This window comes from Apiospora kogelbergensis (genome assembly GCF_038363985.1).
Source record: "Apiospora kogelbergensis strain CBS 113332 chromosome Unknown utg000009l_segment0_segment0, whole genome shotgun sequence".
Classification (NCBI taxonomy): Eukaryota; Fungi; Ascomycota; class Sordariomycetes; order Amphisphaeriales; family Apiosporaceae; genus Apiospora; species Apiospora kogelbergensis.
In genome coordinates, this window is record NW_027117426.1 from 2,675,873 (window position 1) to 2,700,593 (window position 24,721).

The window sequence follows — 24,721 nt, forward strand, 5'->3', positions numbered from 1 at the left end:
TCACAGCCATCCCATCCGATGCAGGGAGCTCGACCCGTTGTTTGTCACATGCCCGAGCGCTCTATTCGGTCCCTGACTCTCCAAGCCACTTCCTACCTAAAACTGTCGGATCCCTTTCTCAGTATGGGACCTGACAGTGACATTCGTCAGTTGCACATCAGCTTCTAACGCATCCCCAGGCCCTCCGACATTGGCTTTCACACGGGATGGAAATGCAGTCACAATAGAGACACAACCCCCAGTTGCAACTATAAATGCTTGGTTCTGTATACCTGTAATCACGTTGATTGTTTATCTTCGTTGCCGATTTCTCTATACCAGGTCCGACAGAATCTTCTCCTCTTTCAGTTGCTGCGCCTTTTCGTAGGAATCCCACGGAGTCAAGGTCCCGAGTGCTCGCTTCATCTCCGTGTTGACAAATCCAAGGCCGTAGACGTAGCTGGCATTGACCCATCCAAATCTGCGAAAAGTTAGTCAGCAGCCGTGATTTGGCGGGCATCATGGAATAGACATACCCTTCTTTAGCAACGCCCTTGAAATCCGATCCCTGGTTGCCGTACTCCGCATCAACCCGGTGGGGGTCAACCGGACGGGTCACGTCGTACTTCTCGACAACCACGCCGTTGAAGTCGAAGAAGGCCTTTGTCACCATGAACAGCCATCGGTACGCCAATCGCTGAGCTAGGTCTTGGTAGCCGTACCGATAGAGACCGGTCCAAGCCAGCATCTGCTGCGGCGCCCAGCCGTAGGGATAATCCCACTGTCGGTTGGGCCTTTCCAAACTGACAGCCCCTCGGGACTCTTCTGTGCCCGAGAGAAGACCTCCGTACGCTTCGAACTTGGGCACGGCATTCTTGACAACCTTGGCAGCCCTGTCGGGATCGGGCACACCTGCCCAAAGAGGCCAGAACGTTGTACATGTTTCATACGTACACTGTTCCTGCTTAGCTGTATCGTAGTCAAAGTACATGCCCTTCTCGTCGTTCCAAAGGTACTTGTGGATCGCAGCACGGCGCCTCTTCCATCTGCGGTCCCAGATGGCCGAGGTCTCAATTTGACCAGGCTTCATTGTCCCATCGCACCACTCGGCAGGGATTTCAAGCTTGTCCCCGAAGACTTGGCGAATGATACGCGCAATGTCCATCTCATACTTGTAGATCAAGGAGTTCAAGTCAACCGTGGCGAGATCGGCGCACACGCGCTCGAGGCGGTAAGACGTATCGTGGCCAGACTCTCGAACGGCGCGATCATGGAGGAAATAATCGTCAAGCTCCGGCTCTGAAACTTCCTGGTGATTGTACGCTCGGACAAATTCCTTGAACGTCATGCCATGCCTCTTGGCATAGGGCTCCAGGATGTGAACGAAGTGAGAAGCCTCAGTCTCGGGGGTACACCACGTCCCTCGGGACGATATCGTGACAGACCCGTTTTGGGGTCCAGCCGCGGCTCCGCCATCCATACACAGTAGTATTCCTTGATCGCAGCCAAGAAGGCAGTGCGAAGGAACTCCGTAGCGCCGGGCTCGTGCTTGATCTTTTCGTACACCCGGAGAGTCATGTCGGTCAGGAATGGAGGCTGGGACCGGCAAAGGTAATACGATCGGGTGGCATTGAGGATCTTGCCATAGTGCCGGATGCAGAAGCAGAAGTTCTGGACCATTGACTTGGCGAGATGCACCTTGTCGTTGACCAACAAACCCAGAGACTCCATGTAGCTGTCCCAGCCATACAACTCGTTGAAGCGGCCTCCAGGAACGACGAAAGGAAGACCACGCAGGGTCTCCTCTCCAGTCCGGGGGTCAGTGTAGTCCTCCATAGCTACTGCGAGCAGACCGGGTTTGTCATTCATCTGTACCACCATCTCGGGAGTGATCTTCTCTGGGAGCTCGACGACGTCCAATCGCATTTCCGGGCGGTCAATTGCCACCTTCTGGTAGAACTTGAGTTGCGCGGGAGCTCCGGGCGGAACGTAGATTCTGGGGCGAGGATCGTCTGTCCAATCTTTGGGATCCTTGGCGGCGATTTCAACAGTGGACGCATCAATCCGGCGAGTCAGGCGCTCCCAAAATTGATCTTTAATAAGGCGTGAAAGACGGTTCACGGGGTTCTCGTTCAATCTTCCGATATCGAGAATGACCTGTTTACGACCAAATTCCTTGGCCATGTATAGTTCTTGCAAGAGGTTCGAAAGCATGTAGGTTCCCCGGATATCAAAACGGTTATGGCCTCCGGAGGCTGCTGTCCGCAGCGAAATGACCTTGGGGCCAGAGTCTTCAATTGTGATTTGCATGTTGTTGTCGGTATCCTCCTGAGCCTGTAAGCTCTCGAGGGTATGGTCGACATCGACTAGGAATTGGCGCTGGTGAGGCCTGCTGGATTCGTCTGAAGGTTTCAGGTTAGCAACTTGGTCATCTCAGGCAATGGGAATAGACATCTCATACCGTGACTACCTCTTCGGTGAGGTTCTGCCAAGCCTAAGCGTTCCATCTGTTGCTCCAAGCCATTCTAGTTGCCAATTAGCTGCCGAATCCCCGCATCACAGGCCAAAGGCCGCGGGGTAGGACTTACTTGAGAATATGTGCGAGCTCTTGCATGGTGACGACCGGAGTCGCGTGCTTCAGCAGAATAGTATGTTTTGGCATCCTCGTAAATGGAGGCTTCGTCAACAGAGCTGAAGCTGCCGTCCTGTCGGCGTTGTCGAACTACGGGGGCCGGAGGAAGGGGCATTAACAAGTCGTCTTTCGTGGGAGGCGCCATTCGTGCGGTTGGGCGCGATAGCGAGAGGAATCAGGGAAAGGGCGGTCGAGCGCGTAAAGTGATCAAGAGAGATGGTATTGCAAGCCTCGGAGGTGGATCGGAGCTGCTTATGTTGTGGGGGGGGTGAATGTGATGGCAGCGTTCTGACCAGCTTCCTTTCAGTCTTAGCAGCGAACTGGTTAGAGGCGATGATAGGACCGGAATTGAAAGGCAAGGTCCGCGCTGTAGCCAATGCAGAAATGCGGTCTGAGGTCGGAAAGTCGCCGAGAAGGTGGTGCAGACGACAGCGAGACAGGATTGCTGGCAGTCGTACCGTAGATGGGGAGTCGAATGTCGAGGGTCGAAACAAAGAAAGCTGACCGCCACCCCACGCTGGAAGGAGGGGCACTGGGATCAGACACCGGCCGTGATCTTGAGACAGGGCAACGTAAGATGAGTGGTTATGTATACTCGGGGTAACTCAAAAAGGTGCGTGTAGGTGGATGTTGACAGAGATGGGTTTTGCAGGAGAGGCCAGGGAAAGGCAACGTCTATTTGACGACGGACAGCTGAATCGGTGTAGTGAGGGGTTGGCGGATGATAAGTTTGCAACATGCCTCCGAAGAATTTTGAAGCCGTTCGTTTTCTCTGCCCACGATCGATGGGAGGATGATATCATCGCGGTACTTGGGACTTGAACTGAGTAGCGAGGTTCACAATCGTTGCCTCCACTAAATGACGCTAGCAGTGGGTTCTGCTGTCTGGCTGCTGGTAGGCAGTAGGAAATCAGATATCTCTCGCCATACCCGGTCATATCTATTCCGGGTCTTTACTTGCTCTCCCTGCTCTTTATGCCATGTATGTACATACATCTTCCCATGCATCCTGGGCAACTGGGCAACTTTGGCAGGGGGAGCACAGATTGTTGCCCGACAGACAGCTGTTGTCCGCCACCCCCAATTGCCAATGTCCTACTATTAAGTTTGTCTCTCGAAACTGCGTCATGAGGGCGGCCCCTCGATCCCACCTAGCCCACTACAAGCTTTCTTCCTATGCATTTGCCGCTGGCTTGTGTCGTCAATTGCTAATAGAATTGCCCATCGTGTCACACTGGAAACCCTGACAGCTGAGGCTGCTACGCCTGCGCAATGACAAAGTGCTACCCCACCAAAACGGCTTGTCTGTCTGGTCGCACCAATGGGAATCGCCATGTTGTACATGAGCACACCCTCAAGTGACGGGCGTCGCAACCGAGTGGTTGACAATTATCGTGCGGCTTAAACCAGGCACGCACATGCTACCCACGATCGCTTCACTTTCTAGCCATGATCTCGTACCTACTTTGCATATCTCGCTGTGCACTGCTTGACGAAGTCAGCGGGTGGCTAGAAACTCGCCTGACACACTGCCGCAGGGCTATTTCGGTGCTTGAAGCGGCTACTCGATCTTGGTGGCCGTCCTACCATGTCACAAGTCCCCGAATCGCCCGTTTACGTACACACGTACACGGTGTCAAGTGTATAGATACTCGACGGCGTAGACAGCCAGCTGTTCTGTGGCCTTCAGGCTTTGGGCGACAGGATGAGAGACAACACACCCGAGTGCTCTAATCGGCACATAGGACCTATAGCGATTATCACCATAAGGGGAGAACGAGCTCTATTTCTATTTTCGGTAGTTCTGGCACACGTGAGCATCATAACTTATACATTGTGGTGAGTACGGGGGATAGACAAGCCTACCAAGAGTGTGTCAGTATCAAAATCGCCCTATACAGCGCTGAGTATTGACTTGCTAGACCCCTCCGAGTTGAGACCGGATTTAAGAGGCGCTGTCTATTCCTCGACGTTCGGGCATATCTATACGTGCGTTATCGTTACTACAATACTTCGAACTTACTTATATGTCGATTACCTTTCATTGGGCCAGCGTGATATTTACCGTTGATTTGTCTACAGCCGGTCGCTAGTGGACGGTTGCTAGGAGGAAACGTATGCGCTTAGCTACATACATGCTGTCGAACTATGAACGATGTTTTGCAACAGAATGAATTTAATACCTGCCATAACGGAAAAGCTAACGATCCATCTTTGGCGCGACAGTGACACGAACTAATCTTTCTCACAGCCAATGCCTACAGCCTCTTAGCGACGCTCTCGTGCCTTGCTGACCGGGTGATACTTCACACGCCCAGGAGGAACTGCAGCTTCAATAGTGGTGAGTGGCGTATAAGGGATGTTAACGAGTGTACATACCCTAAGGTTTCTAGTCCGAAGAAAAAAAAAAGAGAAACACGGACAATAAACGAAATGGATGGGCAACAAAATGCGAAAAGAGTAAAAAATATAAACGACCCAGACGGGATTCGAACTGAATGGTGATGTTAGTAGATGATACAGTGGACTAGTCAGAGTTGGTAGAACATACCCCGCAATCTTCAGAGATTGAGATATCGGTGAACCGAAATCTGACGCGATACCATTTCGCCACCAGGCCGTGTTGATGGTTGCCCAATCGATGAGAGAAACCTTTGTTAGCAGAGTATACGTATGATAGCACAGCTGTGAGGGGTAGCCACTTTGTACATCTAGACTTGCATTCTTATCAATTGGCCGGAACCAGATGCTAGCGCCTGCTAGCGTTCGCTAAAACCCACGTGCCTTTCCTCAAAAAAACAGATCCAGGATTCAGCTCAATTAGTGAGGTTGATACTCAAAAGTCAAGTAATCTGTCTGCACCGGAAGCACGCAGGTGTTACGCAATAATCCAAACTCGGAGAAGAGCTTCGGCATGGAAAGGAAGCATCAAGGAACCTGAGTGTTTGACTCGAAGAGACCGGGCGAGCCGACAAGACCGACTACGCTGCATGTCCTCTTGTGGATAGCGATCGCAAAGTCTTGACTCGGGTGGGCAGAAAACGGATAACACCCCCGCACCGCCGCCGCACTCATTCCGTGCGACCTATCGCACTGGGTGCTGGTAAGCTAACAGCAGAGACTTTTTTTGAACTTGTCGAGAATACTGGGGGGAGGGCCATGCATGTCCTCTTGTCCTACTACGGCTCTGCCAGGAGGGAACCTTCAACGCACCCAACCAACCAGCCCGTGACATGCGGCCTGTCCCAGCACATTTGGCGCTCAGCAGTCGTGTCATGGCGTTCTACCTGCAGCAATAGACCTGCAATAAAGCTACTCTTACACACACCCGGCTCCCGGACGATAATGCAATATTGGTGCTCGTAACATTGACGCTACCCAAGACCACTTTTCCTCCAGTTCTTCGGAGATCCTGCGTCGACATGAGAACAAACAGCAAAGTACTCGATCCCCCTCGAACTTGCACAAGTCTTCCATCTACCGAGGCAAGCCCGCGGTCCGGCAAGTCTAAAAGCAACAGCCGGCGCTGAGCGGAAGATTTGAATCAGAAATCTCTGAAGTCGAACTGGATGCAAGGGAGGGCCTTGGTTAGCGTGCGGCTCAGGGCCGAATTCCCTTTGCGGATAACAAAACGCCTCCAGAGCGCAGCTGAATCGACAATCTCTATTGGGAAGCGCCTCGGCAGTTTCGAAGGTGCTTGTAGCACAATCCACAGCTGCCATGGTCGCGCCTCTTTAATTTTGCTAAATCAGTCTCGACCCGTTCACGATCCGGCAGCTCGGCGCTCCCAGCAGCCTGAGCGGAGCCGGGGCTGAGGAAGGTTAAACTTTGATACCACGTAAAATCGTCTGGACTTGATCGCCCGATCCTGGCCTGGGTGTTCATCCCAGGGGCCAGGAGTATTAGCCCCCGAACTCTTTTCCCAGTAAAAGACGGCTAGCCGGGATCCAGGGGCCCGCCGTCCGTCGACTAGCAAACCTGAAATCTATGTAACAACCCACAAACACACACATTTGCTGAGGCTTCCAATACCGCGATGGGAGTCGACCATGAAATCTGGAAGTGCATGCCTGCTTGCAAGCGGGATTTGCTGGACTGGAAACATGGACAGAAAGAACAAAAGTTCGTATCCGTTGGATCATGGGATGATGTGCTGGCAGATATCCAAGAAGAGAAATTTGCTGTTAGTCCTGAGTAGACAAGGCACATTGTCAGATCCGCCACTAAAGAGCAGTCTGGATGGAAAAGCAAGATCGAGTACCAGTCGGGGCCGTCTTCCGTCTCGAGTCTCTGCAGCGCAGCGGCTGGTTTCAGGCCGTGCTGCCATCGAACAAAAAGTCCTTTTTCTTTTAGCGACCCCCTCTCAGGCGGCCACTATCGAAATCCCGCTATTTTTAGTTTCTCGTGAGCGAAAGTCTCAGGAGACTGGACAATCGTGCCCTCCTTATCAGTTGTTGTTGGGCCTGTCCGCCCTCTCTCGAAATCGGATTGGACCGGCGCGCCTGTATCTGTACGACCTGGCATGCACTCGACGTCGTATTCCCGCAGTAGCCATGTATCCCCCCTCCCCAAGTCGGTATGGGCCGAGTCCCGATCCACCAAAACCTGTTCGCCTAGTGGTACACCGTCTGCTCGTTCGGTGCAAGACGGTCTGCCAGACTTTTTACGTCGATCCTCTCAACGAGCTCGAAAGTCTACGCTGTCATTTCACTGGCATCAGTGTGGGCTCCTGTCCTCACAGACTGACACATGGGCGATGCGACAAAGTATTGTTCTGGGCTGAACCCAGAGACCACCGAGAAAGTGACAGTAGTCGAGCTGCCAGGTTGTAGACGTTGCACCACGTTTTCAGGTGTGCCAATACATGCCATATCACCCACCCCTGGACTAAACTCGATAAACGTGCCAGGGGCCCCGGCGACTATCCATGTAGCGCATCTGCAGGGCTGCTTCGTAATTTACACCACTGCCTGTGGTTGGCCCGGCCGGCTACCACGTACGGTCGAGTCGCCCGTCCATGGCCAAAGAACTCGAGGGCAAGATCAAGATGCAACCACACTTCAGGAAACCAGACCATTCCCTTGGCTGCTTGCTCGTACCCCCCTCACAGCTTGGAGCATGTCAGATCAGGTGGGGTCGCTCAGAATTCCAACCCGCTCTGTAAAAAGGCATCGTTCGTGGTGGGCAGGCCCGTCGTGATGGCTGGGCTTTTGTGACTTATCGCGTCCAGTGTCTAGACAACGACCGATCCCCGACTATCTCGACTAGCCACCCACACCCACGCCAGCGGACTATACTGCGGCTGGATCTGATCCGGAGTCATGGCGCTCTAGAAGAACGCGCTACGATTAGAGCGAGCGTATCCCATCATCGCTGCGGTTCCCGTTCCTGGAGCTAGCCTGTGGTGCCTGTCTAAGTTATTTCCTCTCTTCCCTCCCACCCCCGGGACCTGGCTTTTACTTCCAGTTTCTCCTCGCTACTTGGGATTTCATCTTCGACGAGTAGGAGGACAGTCACTCGTTTTTCTTCACCACTCCTGTCAAGATGGGCATCAAGTCGTACTTTGCCCCCGGGCAGAAGAAGGAAGACGAGAAGAACGGCCATGACAAGAAGCCGTCGGGCACGGTCGACCTCAAGACATTACCACCGGCCAAGCAGGGAGCAACCCCAGGAACACCCGCCCCGAAGCCGATGTCTGGTCTTACCACGCCCAAGAGCCCGTACGGCTCTCGCCCCGGCTCGCTCTATTCTAACCACCGCGCGTCATACTTCCCGCAAGGTGACTTTCGAAACCAGCCCGACAACCTGGCCGACGTCAAGGCCGATGTTATGTGCAGTTGGCTGTACCAGTCCCAGTTGGAGAGGCAGTATGCCACTGGCATGCTCCCGGGAGAAGGTGTCGTCCTGAAGAAGGGCAAGAACAACTTCGCCTGCTGCCCACCCCAGCTGCGCGACATACCCAATGGCCTATACGAGTCGGCCATGGAGCTGAACGTCAGAGTAAGTTGCAGTACCTACCCCCTTTTCTCGAGAATGGTTCGCTGATTCATTGACAGTGCGCCATGACAGTGAACACCAGAGTTATCGGCGTCATTCTAGGCTCTCGGAGGACGACGGCTGACTACATTCCAATCTCGGATAATTTGCAATTGCAAGTGCTCCCGTCTCTGCGCGAGCTTCCCCGATGCCAGAAGCACCACTTCGCAGCCTTCATTCAGGATCAACAAATCCTTGTAGTCTGGGACGACGAGCCGAAGAAGGTGCTGGCGCGTGCAGATCACCTCGAGCGCCAGCTGATGAAGATGATCTGGGGCACTGGGGAAGAGGAGGACGTAGAAACAGACGAAAAGGATGAGAAGAACCCTGTCGAGGTCGGCGTCTCAGCTGTCGACCTCGAATCCGCCCTCCATGACGAACAAAGGAGGATCAAGCTTACCAATCCTTTCCAAGTGGCCCTTGCCGCGGCGCTTTGCTTGTCGTGTATGGGTCTTGGATACCGGAAGCTCGCCTTGGAGGTCGCAACGGATGGCAACTATTTGCGCCTGCTCATCCTCATCTACGTCCCAATATCCATCTTCATCTCCGCCTTCTTCTTCAACATCATTATCAGTGGCTTGTACCAACTGTTCGGGCCCATCTCGCAGGTCGACCAGAACTCCCGGAACTATTCTGGCAAGGCCCCTAAGCGTCTGGATCGCAACTACCACAACATCCCGCACATCACCATCCAGATGCCCGTCTACAAAGAGGGCCTGAATGCTGTCATCAGGCCCACGGTTCAGTCTATCAAGCAGGCCATTTCGACATTCGAGATGCAAGGCGGGTCTGCCAACATCTTCATCAACGATGACGGTATGCAGCTCATTTCCGAAGAAGACGCCATAGCGCGACGCGAGTTCTACGAGGAAAACAACATCGGCTGGGTCTCTCGACCGAAGCACAACCCCACCCCCGAGGACGGCTCGGCTCCGTTCCAGCGTCGTGGCAAGTTCAAGAAGGCATCCAACATGAACTATGCCATGATGGTCAGCAACCGTGTGGAAGACAAGCTGTTGCACGTCCCCCGCGGGTCGCATTGGAACCAGGCCGAGGAGAGTGCCGCCTACCAAAGGTGCCTTGCTGAAGTCTTGCAAGAGGACGAAAACCGAACCTGGGCCGAAGGCAACATTCGAATCGGCGACTACATCCTCCTCATCGACTCGGACACGCGTGTGCCGGCCGACTGCCTCCTCGACGCCGTGAGCGAGATGGAACAGTCGCCCGAGGTCGCCATCCTGCAGTATACTTCTGGCGTCATGACCGTCACCTCTTCCTTCTTTGAGAGTGGTGTAACCTGGTTCACCAACCTGATTTACTCGTCCATTACCTTTGTCGTGGCGAACGGCGATGCCTGCCCCTTCGTTGGCCACAATGCCTTCCTCCGTTGGTCCGCCCTCCAGGACGCTGCATCATACTTCGACGAAGATGGCTACGAGAAGTTTTGGTCCGAGTCACACGTGTCCGAGGATTTCGACATGTCCCTGCGCCTCCAGGTGGCCGGCTACTATATGCGCTTCGCCAGCTACACCGGCGACGGCTTCGAAGAAGGTGTCTCCCTGACCGTCTACGACGAACTGGCCCGATGGGAGAAGTACGCCTATGGTTGCAACGAGTTGGTATTCAATCCCCTGAAGTACTGGATCACCCGTGGGCCTATCACCCCTCTGTTCCGAAAGTTCCTTGGCTCCAACATCCACTTTCCCAAGAAGCTTACTATCTGCGCCTATATTGGGACGTACTACGCCATTGGCGGTGCTTGGATCATGACTATTGTCAACTACTTCCTAACCGGATGGTTCTTTGGTCTGTACGACAAGTGGTATATGGATTCGTTCGCCATTTATATCTCTCTCATTGTTGTCTTCTCGGGTTTCGGCAACGTTGCACTAGCCGTCTTGCGATATCGTCTCAACCAAAAGTCCCTCCTTTCAGCCCGTAAGTATAGTCGATCCGTCTCCTTGCCCGTCTACTCATCTTTCACGAGAATCACTCACATTATTTTTTCGTACAGTGTTCGAAAACTTCAAGTGGGTTCCGCTCATGTCCATCTTCCTCGGCGGCCTCTCGCTGCACGTTTCGCAGGCGCTGCTCTCGCACTTCTTCTCCATTGACATGACGTGGGGTGCCACGGCCAAGGAGCTCGAGGAGGTCAACTTCGTCGAGGAGATCCCGCGGCTGCTCAAGCGGTTCAAGGGCACCTTCGTCTTCTGCTTCCTGATGACGGCGCTCGTCATCTGCGCGTACTACGTCTTCCCCTACAATTGGCAAATCAGGACGTTCGCCTCCATCTACCCCTTGTGCAATATCATCGTCTGTCACTTCCTGCTGCCCGTCGCCCTGAACCCTGCACTCATGGTGTTCAACTGGTAAAGGATGGCAGCAGGAGAGGAAGAAGACGGGGGAAGGAGATGTGTCTGTGTGTGTAGCTGGGAGAGAAAGAGCGACAGAGCCGAGGGACGCAAAGCAAAGGAGCACACGCTCTCTCTCCTCAGATCAGCTGGTAATGATAAAGTACATAAGGTACCATAATGTTTAACTCGGTCGCACGGTGTTTTAGGGATAGAAATGGGCATGCATAGATATGAAGTTACTTTCTGGATAGTTGGCGTGTACAAGTCGTCCTTTCCCCGTCTCTATCTGCTTCGCCAGGGCATATCAAGCAGGGTCTCATTCGTTTGACGCTTCGAATAAAATTATTATTACTACTGCCAATACAACACAATACGATATTTGTTTCGGGAAGACACGAATACTTTCTTGACGAGTTGTACATCTATATGTATGTATTGATCACCCCCACATCTGCAGGTAGCGGCAGATCAGCACCGATCAGCTAGTGCTACCGACTTTACTTTACTTACGTACCTGCAAGGAGGGGCAAACCCGTCGACAGCCTCGACCTCGAAGCAAGCTTGAGTAATCCCCCATCTCGAGTTCACTGCTCCGTCGAGTGACTTTGCCAGAGACGAAGCATATGAGAATAGCCTCGTTTCAATGTGGCAATAGCCTTAAAATAGAAAGACGAAAGGACAGGGCACATTTATCTTGGTATCATTGTTCGGTCGGTCCTTTTGTGCATGCTTCGCTTCACGACTGCACCCCTCCACCACCGCCATGGCTATATTCGTGGATCTAGACGAAGAGGACGAGCCGACCAGCCCCGCGAGCCACCTGAACCACAACGGAGGCTTCCACGAACTTCCCATCGCTACCGCCACAACGGGCCCAAAGCCATGGGCTCGCGATCCGGACGGCGACAATAGTAACGCCACTTTCGAGGGCTCTCTCCCCACTACCTCTACATCTACACCCTCCCAGCAGCCACCGCCGACGATGCCGACGCCGACGGTCTCTTTCAGCAATGGAATGACGGAGGCTCTCGGATGCTATCCGTAGGCTCATTCCCTCTCCTCGTGCTATTCTTGACGAGCAATGCGCCTCAAGGAATACCAAACACGTTGTTCTTTCCCTCCCCACTGATGGGCAAGGCAAATAAACAAGGGAATAAAAACATGAAAACCAAAACAAAAAAACGCAGCTGTGTATAGTAGGAACATCTATAGAAGGCTAACAAATGGAACCTCTCTTTGCAGTATCGCCATGGCCGTGGCGTCCTTGCTGGACCTCAACGCGCTGGACAACCTCTCGCGGACCTGCCGGGGCGTAAGGCAGGGTCTCCTACAATATCGCAGCTCCCTCGTCACCCATACCCTCCACTGCGTCAACGAGGATATCGTAGTCGATCCAGAAGACACGTTCCGCTACCGCGCGCGCGCGGGCAACTGGTTCTACATGCAGGAGATGGGCGGCGACCGCTACAACGGGAAGAGCGGGAGCTGCGCGCGGGACATGGTGGCCGAGTGTCGGCGGTGCGCCAAGGTGGTTTGTCGGGTAAAGTTTTTCTCTCTCCCTCTCTTTATTTTTATTTATTTTACCTCTTTACCGTTCTCTCTCCCGCGACATCGATGAAAACGCTCTCTCCTGCGTGCGAGGACGGACATAAAGGGGTGGGAAGGGGGGATTAGTATTCTACGTTGGTGACCGTACACTCACACACAAGAGGATTCCAGAACTGTGCGATCAAGCCGCCAGCTCCGATCGTGCTACGGGATCGACACCGACGCCTATGTATCCCATGCACCAAAGCACCGCTCGGCACTCTCGCCAAGCCGCCGCTGTTGCCTGAGACCCCCCTCGATGCGGATCTCATGAAGAACGCGATTTGCACGTGTCAGAACGAAGGAGTCTGGCTGTGCCACCCATGTGGACGAAGTATCCGCGGTACGGATCATGATTATCAGTCGTATGTGCCAGAAAACCTTCCCCGCCGATATCACCCATTCGCTCCCCTCGCATATTGTATGCACAATAACACTAGAAACACAAAACTGGCTAGTTTTCCTGGCATGAAGAAGCCAAAGGGTTTTGTGGTGCATTCACCGCCATAAGGTTAAGTAAATACAACAAAAGACTAACTTGTTATAATTGAAATAGCATCTGGCGTTGGCGCAATCAATATGGCGAGGTCCTGGGCGGCCTGGGGACCGGTATCGGCGATGGGGACCGAGGAGTCATCTGTGGCCGGGACTGGGAGTGCGTGGCCTCGAAAGAGCGCGAGCAGGAGACCGACTGCGATGCCGAAGACGCTCGCGAGCGGTCCCACTGCAACACGCCTCTGCCGTGGATAGCCACGGTGACGGCCACCTCCACCACGGTATCCTCGTCTCTTCCCTCCTCGTCATCGACGGCCTCTACCAGCGCTCTCCGCCCACCATCCTCGGCCTCCACTTCGAGCTCAGGGGGCGGCGGCGGCGAAGTGACCGGAAACGTCCAGCAGCAGCCGCCGCAGTACTCCTCCTCCCCGCTGGGACCGGGTTACGTGCGCCACGAAATCGAGGGCATCGGCGGCGTGGTCAAAACCAAGCGCCTCACCATGGTCAAGGTCGGCGCCTGCGTCCCCGAGTGGGAGGATGAGAAGAACCGCGGCGAGATCCTTGGCCGCGAGGTCAAGGGCATCGCGCGGAGCTGGTGCGGCTGGTGTTGGCGAGTCATTCCTGGTAAAAAGGACGTCGAGGATTCATCAGCAGCTCGACACAGCTCCGGTCCTAGCGGGACGGCGATTTCGGGAGAGATGGTCGTCCGCTAGGCTCTATAGGGGTTTTGCGTAAAGGTGTGTGTATATGTATAATAGTCGTGTGTTCATACAGTGAGGGCATTGATGCCTTAGCTAACCAGCCAAGGCAAGGGATAATGGATCCGGGTAAGGATCCTGTTATGCAGTGGACATACCTCGCTCCGTTCTCCGGGCGCGCGCAACATGGGTGTGAGAGAGATGGATTTTGGGGGGTTGACGGAAGGCAAAGGCGGACAATGTTCAGTATTTGGATATAATACGATATACGGAACATCACGGACGCATGATATCTATTCCAAATGACATATTCGGGAAACAATACAGTTATCCCAAACATGAGGTTGTTATGTCATATTGTTGATTATCTGTTTATACAAGGTTTATCTGCTCTGATGTACAGTTTGTAGTAGCGGAAGGTAGAAGGGAGATTCGGCTCGACGAAACTGCGCCTCTTTCCGTCTCTCCATGACATGGTGCTACCTCCAACGTCATGAGTTTGGCTGTGCCAGATGCATGAGGATCAGTGTATGTCGACCCGCGTACCCCTTTCTCATCGGGTTCTGCAGTCCTTTTAATATCGTCACCTCCGGTTTCCGTTGATAACAATGCCGTCTCCCTTATCGTACAGCTCCCTCTTATACCAAAGGTTTAAGAAAACCATGGGTTTTTCTGTAAAACCCGCTCTCCTAGGCCAAAACTTGACTCATACCGTTCCTCATGAGTCCAGCTGCCTACGAGTCCCCCTTCGGATATCCTTCGGGTATCGTGGCCGAGCCATACTGACAGAGCAGTCCAAGTCCCACAACGTGGCTACAGCTTTCCGAGCGAATGACCGCTACTACGCTATAGTTCACTCCGCAGCAGTAAAGTGCGTCTCTTCTTGCGGTCCTCGCGAGCCTGTGTCCGGATAGGGCCCCAGCTCGACTTGATGGCCTCTTTCCGCTCGCGCTCCTTCGCCTGGTGCTCGGCACTGGCCTTGCAGCACATCATGACGAAGAGGTTCGAGCACTCGAACTTCTCGGCCAGTCGCACCACACTCCACTTCATGGGGTCGGCCGCCCTCAGTGCCCGCATCTCCGCCACCTGCTCTCGGGTCACATTGTACTTGGGCGTCGGCGTCTGGTGCTTGTCCTCCAACGCGGGGATCGACTGTGTCGTCGTTGTCGCAGGAGTGGCCGAACCGCGCAGAAGGGTTGAGAGCTGGGCTTGCCGCCGCGGGTCCGAGGGGTGGGAGGAACTTGAAGGGAGTATGGTAGACGTTCGGCGCAGCGCTCGGGGGTTGTAGATAATATGGTCCGCTTCGGCGGCAGAGGCGAGGAAGGACGGGTGCGGCGGGAGCTTCAGGGCCTTCTTGGTGCGCCGTGTCGTGGACTGGAGACGCGTTTGGCCGGCACGGCTGCAGCTGCCGAGGAGCGTCTTCAATGGACGTAGAACTGGTCGGTATTCCATATTTCTTTGTGTATCTCCCTCAAGCGAGTCGGATCGGGGTTGAGAGAAGCGAGAGAGAAGCGCCAGCAAAGACGCTCGTCAAAAAGTCTGAGGCGAGGTGGGGGACAAAAGAAAGATGTGGGTGAAGAAACAGCTGAGGCGTGCCCAATTGATGTGTTCGCCGATAAACCGTATCTCTAACCGCCTGTTTCTAACTTGCTAGTTGCCTCCCTAAAGCTTCCACGCAATCTCTAGACGCAGGACATTTGCTGGCGATAGCTTCAGTCATTCGAGGTTTCTCGGAGAGTGGGATTGAGAATTTCCACGGAGCTTTGACGGCCCGGCCAGCTGGTTCAATCGGGGATGGCACGTGCTCTCCACAAAGACTTCGGAGTTGCTGGCATCCTTCATCGTATTCATTGGCCGAAGCTTACTTAATCAGCTACTTGCCAGCCTGCTGAACACAGCACACAGCAGGACCTTCGTCAATGGCATTTCTTCGTTGAGCCATCTAAGTAATTGGGTACAATGTTTCTTACAGTATGGCTCTCAATTAGTATAGATTGTGAATCAGAGAGCTAAGGGCTCATGAAGCTTATGAAGATAGTCGTAGCAAGCAACACCTGAGTTTCTGCCGAGATGAGGACTCTGCTAGGAGACGATTCAGCGTGTCTTTAACAACGGCACCAGAAAACGCAGCATGCGACTCGCAATTTGCGAGTGGTCTTTTCAGGGCGAGATTCTTGGAGAGGCCACAGGAATGGCCAATCGAGATCCCCGATCGGATGTGGCAGGACTCATGATCAACCTGAATCGTATGCTCAAGAGCGCCGAGCCCAGTTGCCAGTATCACGCCTCGTCGGCTTCACGGGGATTTTGTGTCCGCCACGAGATCAAGACGAGATTGGCAAGATATGACTCAGAATGGGAAGAGCCGGCGATACCCCCATAATCGTGCGCCTAGCACGTTATACCATACATACTGACAGACCAGACGTCAATCAGAAAATACGCCTTGGAGTTATGTATTATGTGTCTGAAAATAGCCCGCCCCACTGCCCACCAACCTACAACCTGCCTGTTTCAAGGATACCTATCGTAATGTTGGTGGTCGAGATTCTTGGGAAAGCGAACCCCTCTTTCCAGAGATCTTCTATTGTCCATGCTCTGTGACGTACCCCCTGGCGCCAAATCTCGGTGGGTTGATTGCCTTGGGGTGTCCAAATGGATCTTCAGGTGCAGAAATGCACTCGCCTGAACCAATCTGGACATGTACTACTATGCTTGTATGTATGTAGGCAGTCCCAGATGGAGGTATGGCATTTCAGCTTACATGAGTTGAGTTGCAGTGTGATGTGGTGCAACTCAATAGTGGCCATGACCGAGTCGCTGTGAATGGCGTTGTCAGTCAGCAGATGCGTTGGAATTGGAATGGCTCTATTTCGGGGTTCTCCCATGAACCTCCCGCGAGTGAGTAAGCAGCAGACCGGTACATTGGGTACCTGATAGAGTCATCAATCTGAGACTGTGCCGGCCCATTCCCCCTATTGATGCCCTCGCGAATTGAAACATGCTGATGACGACTTCTGCCATTTGAGGTGATCAATGCCCGACAAGCGAGCCCTCTATTAGAGTTTCAGTGGATGTTGGCATCGATCCTGCTTTTCTAGTTTGTTTCTGCGGGTCCGTTGATCTTCAGGGTATCCCGCTAACACTTCTACATACATAAGCCCATTGGTAATCCAGGCGGCAGGGGGCGGCTGTGCAGAAGACAGGACAGAGCAGAGAGGCAGATATGGCCAAGCTTTCTTCGCTTCGTGTTAGGTGTCTGATGTCGTGGGAGTACTGGTGGGAGGCCAGAAGGATGGGGCAGAGATCATTCCACTTGCTTCCCCATGATCCATCCCTACCAAATACAACTCGACGGCACAGCAATGGTAACTAAAGCACCTGGCGCCTGGCAGCCTACAGGGCCGCAGGCTGTGACAAGACCTATTTGGGGCAACGCTGACCGGCACTGGCCGCGGGATTGACCGCATTGCATTGACTTATGCTATGCGATGGCCACTGGCAACTGGGTGGTCGTTAATGAGGAAGTGCATCGTATCGACCTCCTGTGAGCTGAGCACCAAGAAAGACCCTCTTTCCAGCCCAACCAGTGTTCCCTGTTTGTCTCCAAGTCTGGCCAACAATCTTACAGAAAATGACCTGGAAAGGTCGGGCGGTTCAGCTTGAAAACGGCCGCTCCCTCCTGTTTCTGTGTGACCGGGAGAGGCAAGAGGATTGATTGACTGGTTGACTATGTGATTGACAGACGGGGGTCTTATTAAAGTACTGCACTCGAAACACCCTGCTCAGCCATACTGGTATGAAGTGATGTTTCCGCTCTGTTCCTGATTTGCCTACCGACGTCAGGCAAGCAGTTTCTGCAAGTAGGTCAAGCCTTCCAAGTATATAGCACCTGGCGATCCCAAGATCTGCCGGCCGCTTATCAGTGTTAGCCAATACATCAATTCCAATTGTCTAACCAATTCCCCTACTAGTCGGCAATTCTACCAGGCGAGACCAACCTCAGAAGCGTCACCTACTACACCAGAAGAGTATCCAATAAGTAGACACTGCGGAAGTCTCCAAAGCCAAACCTCCAACTGTTTGGATCCTGCTTGTCGCTTCAACAACCGACAACAAACCACTCTATCCTGCCCAAGTACCCAGCGCAGGCACTTTATTTCTTCTCCGCCATCAGCAGGAGCAACTTGGCGTCTCCTCGTGCTGGGCATCCCAACCGGCCAGGCCGTGAGCATTGATTTGTGTGCCGGGTACCTGAGCCTGCGCCCTCTTGGCGACATATCCAAGAAGAAACGAACTCAACAACAAGAGTGGCTTGGAAGGACTGTCTGCATCATTGCGTCTTCATCCCGCATTGCAGTGCATTAGCCACCGAATCAACTGACACTCGTCTGGGTTGGTTGCAAGTTCCAGTAAGTGAGGTCCCTCCGATACTATCCTTTCCGCTCTTTGAAACGCGAAAGCACCTCCCCCGACAAATTGATGCCTTGTCATCCATCCTGCCGCCAACTCGGCTTGCCCTCGTGATCGAATCCCGCTCTTTATCCTGTCGTCCTCTCTCGTCTTTCATTTCGCGCCCGGAACTGGTGCCAGAAACAGACCTCGTGGTCCGCAGGCATTGCTTACTTGTACTCGTGTGCCGGTGCCCTTGCTGTTCCTGCTCTAACCTTAGGCGGTTCCTCCTGCCTCCCCCACAATTGACCGTTTCCCTGATAGTGGGACGACCGTCACTCCCTCCGCCTTGTCTTTTGGCTATAACACCCCACTGATCGATGTCGCCTGTCGCCTGAGCTGCCCGCCGCCGTCCATTTATTATCTCGAGCTTACTAACTGTAGCTCCGCGCTATAGTTCCTACTACTGTCTCTAAACCTCCTTGATTTGGAAACCGTCACGATTACGAATACAACCCAACTCAAATCCTACAATCACAATGAGTCTTGCTCCCGCACCTGAAATACAGAAGGGCTCTGTTGAGGGTTCCATGGCCCCTCCACCCCTCAACGAACAAGGCGCCGAACGCAACTCGGCCAACAACGAACCGGCTACCAAGAAGAAGCGAAGTCTATTTGGTTTCGGCAAGAAGAAGACGGACGATAAGGCAACCGCCGCGGATCCCATCAAGACGACGTCGAAACCAGAGACAAGTCTCCCCAGTCCTCCGCTTGGTAGGGATTTGTCCCAGCTTTCCTCCGCTCCGTCGGCGACGACGTCTCCCATTCCAATGGATGCATCACACAAAGCACCCTCGTCCCCTGGCCGGGGTATGTCTTCGTCGCCCCGGCTGTCCTCGCCTGCGACCTCCCAGATCTTCGAGCGAGATGTTCAAGAAAGCTCGGTAGCCATGCCTAATTCGCCAGCCATTCCGTCGCATATTCAAGTGGAGAACCACATCCCCCCGCGCTTGATGCGACTTCGGAAGCCATCACGGATGACCACCTCAACCCCGACAGTGTCGAAATTGTTACACACGCTTCGCACCAACCCGCCGCCGTCACCGTCACTGGTGCAGGCCCTTATGACGCGCAGAGCTCTTCATGGGTCGATGAGTTGCAATCACTGGCTGAGAAGGACGAAGCAGCCTCCAATTACGGGTCCCTGGACTCTACCGACATACGCCGCCTGAGCTTCATCTCTTTCGCAGATGTCGTTCAAGCAGAGCAAGGAAATAATAACGTAGCTGCCAGCAGTCGAGAATCGATGCGAATCCCCGGTCTGACCTCTCTTTCATCGGCCGCGATCAACCGCTCCCCCTCACCGATTAGATCACCCATTTCCTCTCATGCCGAAACGTCACCGCCTACCAGTAAATCTGGGTCGATCAAAGGACTGGACATGTCGCCCAGTAGACGGCCTCTGGGCAGCCCCTCTTCTGGTGCCCACACCCTCGGTGCGACGACTGGCACTGATTTGAACATTGAGACAATGTCCCAGGCTTTGAGGCGTACTGGAAGCACAGACTTGAGCACCGCTCGCAGCCCCCCAATCAGCCCCATCGACGGCCCATCCCGTTAGACGCGGGCACGATCGTACGGGAGTCCTTCCCTGAGCCCTGGATTCTGGAGAGGAAGTGCTCCTGTGGCGGATAACCTTACCACCTAAAATTCTGGACCGTGACTATCGAGATGTCATAGCCAAACGGCTGGCTCACTTTTGGGAAGTTGTTTGGAGGCGTTTGCATCATGGTGACACCCATTGTTCTGGCAATGGGAAGCGATGCAATCATAGAGGGGGGCGGCAACTCGATTGGAGGTATCCGACAGCCCGTTGAGTTTATCATGAACATCTGTGGATGGCTGGAATCAAACTAGCCTAGGGTCCAGAAAGATATTCATTTCAACAAAGCTGGTCTGCTACGGGTACATTTTGGCGCTTTTTTGTTTTGGTTTTTGTTTTTTGTTGGTACACACGGCTAGTTGAGGAGGTAGGGGAAGTGAACGGAAGGAGAGGTGACCTGGGAAGGTCTGGCTGGCTTCATTTTTATTTTTCGAATATATTCCCCATTGAGCGTTCAACTGAGAAAGAAAGCGATGTTAGGATTTTGGTCAGGGGAACAAACTGGTACTTGAAGTTCTTAGGGCGGTTTGTGGTCACATACATAGGCATAGTGTAACTGAATTCGGAAGGAGAAGTTGTATATGCATTCTTATTTCTGCTCTTTGCACCAGGATCTCCCCACGTGGATTCTATCCGTGATCTAGTTGAATGCCGGATTAGCCACGGGTACCAAAGAGCATCCTATATCTAGTCCGGGGTTTAACCAAATCCAATAAGCCGTGTATTCAGCATCTGTTGTCGTCCTCGGGACATCTACAGCAGCCTGACCTCCAAAGCACCATCTGGTTAACGCGCCGCTACCACACGTAACGTCATATACCTTACATTCCCCATCTTAACCTACTTGAAAAGCTTCAACCATCTCTGGCGAGATAAACGGCAAAACATAATAGACCCACGAAACGACTTCATGTCGGATCGTAAAGCCAGAAGCAAGAAAGAGACCCGTGCTATCAGGTGTACAAGCCCAGCCTGCTAACTGTGACCGAACATGGCATCCGGCTTGTCAGCTTACTGGTGGTATAGTTTCGAGGAGCCAGCCGACGTGTGGAACTAGGGGCAGCTCGTATATTTCGTCCCAGAAAGCCAGGTAGGGAACAATCATGAATCGAGTCAAGATAAAATGAGCATTTCTCTCAGCAGCGCTTTGCAACTTGGTTATCTCGTATAGAGATGCCCTGCTTAGGATTGACATGTTCACGACAGCAATCAAACATATGCTTAGTGTCTAGGCATGAAATATTTGCCCGTAGTATGCCTACGAGGAGCTCGACAGTATATCTTGGAAGAAAACCAATTTGGTGGCTTGAAATCAGCAACCCAGGTGTTTATGCCGGTTGTCACACATGAACATCCCGCCCTTTCAATGAATGAACAAGACGACTTGAGGGGCCTAGGACAGAACACCACGTGTACGTAGATTTGAGAAGTAGTCATATAACCACACCAGTATAACGCGGTGATACATAGGAATAGGATACCCTCGATGACTTCTCATTGCCTTTAAGACCATGGAACACATATGTCAAGGGCAGTCTACATTGAGCCTATCCCCATTCATGTTTCCAGTGAGCCTGGCTAGTTCAATATTAGAGTACCGAGTAGTTACTTTCACTAGGCCCTTTCACAGCCACCGGGTTGAGGGATGGATGAAAGTTTCAAAGACTTGGTGTATATGTTTCAGGAGCTCACCAACACCTTACGTAACAATCTACACTTCCTCCAGTCCATATTTGCCAGTAGGGAGTCAAACATTTTGTGAGTGATTCAATCCACCATCAATATGTCGAGTCGGTTTGCCGAATATGGTTACTCATAACGCCCTTGGCTGGTCATCCGTTTCCACGCCATTCTGCCAACCAGAAGTCGAGAGGTGGCTCCCCTGTCCAGTTGGTTTACGGATGCATGAAACGCATGGCCGGCACTCGTCGAAGCCAGGTAAAGAGTCTCTCATCTCGCCTACGCTAAAGTGAAATATGGGATTTCGGTCACCTGCATGAGGTTCAGCCCAAGCCACAAAGTGACTAACACTTGCGATTTCACGCTCAGGCACCAGGCGATTGCTTCCACCGGGCTATCCAAGCAAGCACCCCGGCCACTCCCTGTTCTTGAGACTTTGTTAGAGGCTCGTCGATCGTCGCCGCTATCTCAGCTAGAGTCGGCACCAAGACTTGTGCGGAGCCCTCTTCGGCACCTCTTTAGGACTGTTTGCAGGACTGCAAACTACACTATACCATTTCTTGGCCAAGAAGGGCGATTGTATATGGATGTGATATAGTGGAAAGGAGTGTGTTTGCGCATGACAAGGGATCGAAACAGAACTACCGGCGGAGAGAATTTCATGATCCTTGAGCAAGAAAGCCCCTGTCTACATTAGGGGAGCAAGCATACGAATATGCATATTTGGGGGATCGGCGTGGCTTATAGTAAGCGATTACCAAATTCCTGGCACCACCCAGCGCAAATCCACCGGATGGCTCACCAAGAGCATGTCGCATTACTGCAGGGGGCCGCACGTATGCTGGTATGTAGAGCCGGCATGCCGAACTCGAACTTGGTGGTCAGCATCTGGGCATGCAAGCAAGGGCAGAAGAGCTGGGTCACGTTATGAGACTTTCGACCAGGGGAGGGGTTCGTGACGATGGTGTTTGCTACGTGCAAATATGTACAGGCGATTGATTACCTGCGTGCCAGTGCCGAGGAGAAGGAGGTTGGTTTTCTCCGGATTGGGCTCTCTCTCAATCATTATTATTATTGTTCTCTTTTTCTTTTCTTGTAGACTTGGGTATGGTGGAAACCAAGACCAAAAGATCAGTCGCTGCACCTAAGCAGCAGGCAGGCACAGGGGGTATACTTGGCACTTGGTTGATCAGGTCGAGTGCGATTGGAGGAGGCGTCAAGGATGGGGCGTTGAAAAGAAAGGCACCGAGAATCGATATATGACAACGCCGAGAAGTGTTTCTGACGAGTTCGAGATTGGCAATTGGAGATTGGATGATACCTTTCCGCGTGCATGTATATACATCAGTAAAGTGAAGGAGGACCGTTGGAGGCGGCCGGAGCTGAAAGCCCGTTGGAAGAAGTCTATGGCCCCCGATTGACCACCTGTGTTCGCACCTTGAAAAAGGAGACATTCAGTCCAACCAATCCTTGACCAATCAATATATCAGCAGCTATTTTCGGTGGAAGCGTGCCTCATCTCCGCCGACTCCGTGTATGGCCAGCCTGTCCCATGGCATTGGCCGGCCTCGTTTGGAGACACCGGGACTTTCATCTCGTCCAGAGGGGGATGCACGTGGCAAGAGACGATCCAAGACAGCAAACGGCAATTTGTTGGTGTCAGGAGTTTCCCAAGACGTGTGGTGGACCCAATATCTTGGAACTCGGAGAATTCAAGCATCAAGTATCAGTTTTACCATCGAACGAAGCCTAGGAGCTGGGAGGATCACGTTTAATGTGCCATCACCCGTGTGAAAGGTGGTTCAGTGGATGACCCCCCTGGAGAGGAAGGAGGACGAAAATGCAAAAAGGTCAAAGGTCACAAAGAGGCTAGTCACGATGGAAGGAGGAACAAAGGATAAGTGCTTGCGCCTCCAGATCGTCATTTTTGAGTTGTTCGAGAAGGAAATGGGAGACATCCATCGTGCATACGGGGTATACAGGTATACGGTTAGGGGGCGCTGTCTGTGGCCACGTAGGGATCGAGTACCTTCCTCCCTCTTGGAGGCATGCATGTAACTGTAACACACCGGATGATGCTCATGTTAGTCATTTATTGACCCCGGTCCGCCGGCGAGCTGGCATGCTGGAAAAGAACAAGCCCGTTCCCGTCGAGTCGGGCAGTGCCACTTCACTCCAGCAACAGCGAATCCAGAAATACATTGGAACTTCCGCCATCGTTTTATTGTTCGTAACGAAACCGACCACGCTTCTCCACCTAGACGGGCACCCGCCAAGACAAATTGCCCATGGCCTAGCCGGTTGCTGAACGAACGAACGAAACATCGTCGCGCTGTAGTGCGTGCAGCACACCCACACCGTCGGTCGCCTCAAAACAGCCGGAAAGGGCCAGGCCAGGCAAGTCGAGAAAAGAAAGTAGGGGCAGCCAGCGATACCCGCAGCCGAAGCTCCTTGCCGTCCGTCATCCAATCGACACTACTGCCTAGCTGTCTCGTCCATTGGGGAGGGGGATCCAGTCTTCCCAGCCGATTCGAAGAAGCCCAGTCGGCCAGTCAGTCAGTCGGTTCAGTCAGGGCATGGCATGGCACCTCTCTCACACCTGTGCCTGTCCCTGTCTGGTATCTGCATAGAAGAAAAGTAGATTGCAGCGACTCCTGCAATGCTGTACATACAGCTGTCGCCCAACAAACGAATAGGATCGAACGACCTGGCCAGCACCCAAGGTGGCCCCCCGCGCACGACGACCACCTCCTCCATTAATCTCTTGCTCTAACCTAGCTCAACAACCAATCCCGTTTCCCCGACAAGGCAGGCATACCCTTTGTTCTTCCACCGACCATCTTGCACGCTTGTCATACGTCCACTTTTGAGTACCGGCGCTGCCGTTTGATTATTCTCTCCATGCCGGAATAGCGGACTGGGATGAGCAATGACCAGTAGCAATACACTGCAGTCGAAGATATGATAATTGCATCGGATATACCCCCGGACGCTGATTTTTCTTCTGGAACGCGCCTTGATTCCTTCTTAATCCCAGAAAGCGTCGTGGTGCGGATCGAGGGAACCGGCCCCAGAAAAACACAAGCGAATCACCATTGACCGACAGAAAGACAACGCCGCATCCCAATTCCACCGGACTTCTAGAATGATAAACTCTCCAAGGGATCGGCTGCTATTAGAGAACCTCGCACTTCAGAGACTTGGC

General features: G+C 53.1%; 5 protein-coding genes across 5 annotated transcripts; 3 read left to right on the forward strand and 2 right to left on the reverse strand.

Annotated features, from left to right (window-relative positions):
- Positions 1 to 312: 312 nt before the first annotated feature.
- On the reverse strand, positions 313 to 2,756 carry PG998_013936 (uncharacterized protein; the record flags this gene model as incomplete). The annotated part of the gene is given in 5 exon segments (XM_066880752.1): positions 313 to 460; positions 516 to 1,381; positions 1,393 to 2,358; positions 2,441 to 2,473; positions 2,568 to 2,756. The coding sequence occupies 5 exon segments, from the start codon at positions 2,754 to 2,756 to the stop codon at positions 313 to 315; spliced, it is 2,202 nt and encodes a 733-aa protein (XP_066724891.1).
- Positions 2,757 to 8,155: 5,399 nt separating this feature from the next.
- On the forward strand, positions 8,156 to 11,020 carry PG998_013937 (Nucleotide-diphospho-sugar transferase; the record flags this gene model as incomplete). Its single annotated transcript, XM_066880753.1, has 3 exons — positions 8,156 to 8,611; positions 8,668 to 10,585; positions 10,662 to 11,020. 3 exons carry the CDS (start codon positions 8,156 to 8,158, stop codon positions 11,018 to 11,020), a joined length of 2,733 nt encoding a protein of 910 aa, XP_066724892.1.
- Positions 11,021 to 11,764: 744 nt separating this feature from the next.
- Positions 11,765 to 13,796, forward strand: PG998_013938 (uncharacterized protein; the record flags this gene model as incomplete). Its single annotated transcript, XM_066880754.1, has 4 exons — positions 11,765 to 12,042; positions 12,244 to 12,532; positions 12,721 to 12,953; positions 13,145 to 13,796. The coding sequence occupies 4 exons, from the start codon at positions 11,765 to 11,767 to the stop codon at positions 13,794 to 13,796; spliced, it is 1,452 nt and encodes a 483-aa protein (XP_066724893.1).
- Positions 13,797 to 14,627: 831 nt separating this feature from the next.
- Positions 14,628 to 15,233, reverse strand: PG998_013939 (mitochondrial 54S ribosomal protein mL58; the record flags this gene model as incomplete). The annotated part of the gene is made up of 1 exon (XM_066880755.1): positions 14,628 to 15,233. The coding sequence occupies one exon, from the start codon at positions 15,231 to 15,233 to the stop codon at positions 14,628 to 14,630; it is 606 nt and encodes a 201-aa protein (XP_066724894.1).
- A 3,479-nt stretch (positions 15,234 to 18,712) lies between these two features.
- Positions 18,713 to 19,794, forward strand: PG998_013940 (uncharacterized protein; the record flags this gene model as incomplete). The annotated part of the gene is made up of 2 exons (XM_066880756.1): positions 18,713 to 19,043; positions 19,202 to 19,794. The coding sequence occupies 2 exons, from the start codon at positions 18,713 to 18,715 to the stop codon at positions 19,792 to 19,794; spliced, it is 924 nt and encodes a 307-aa protein (XP_066724895.1).
- Between the last annotated feature and the right edge of the window lie 4,927 nt (positions 19,795 to 24,721).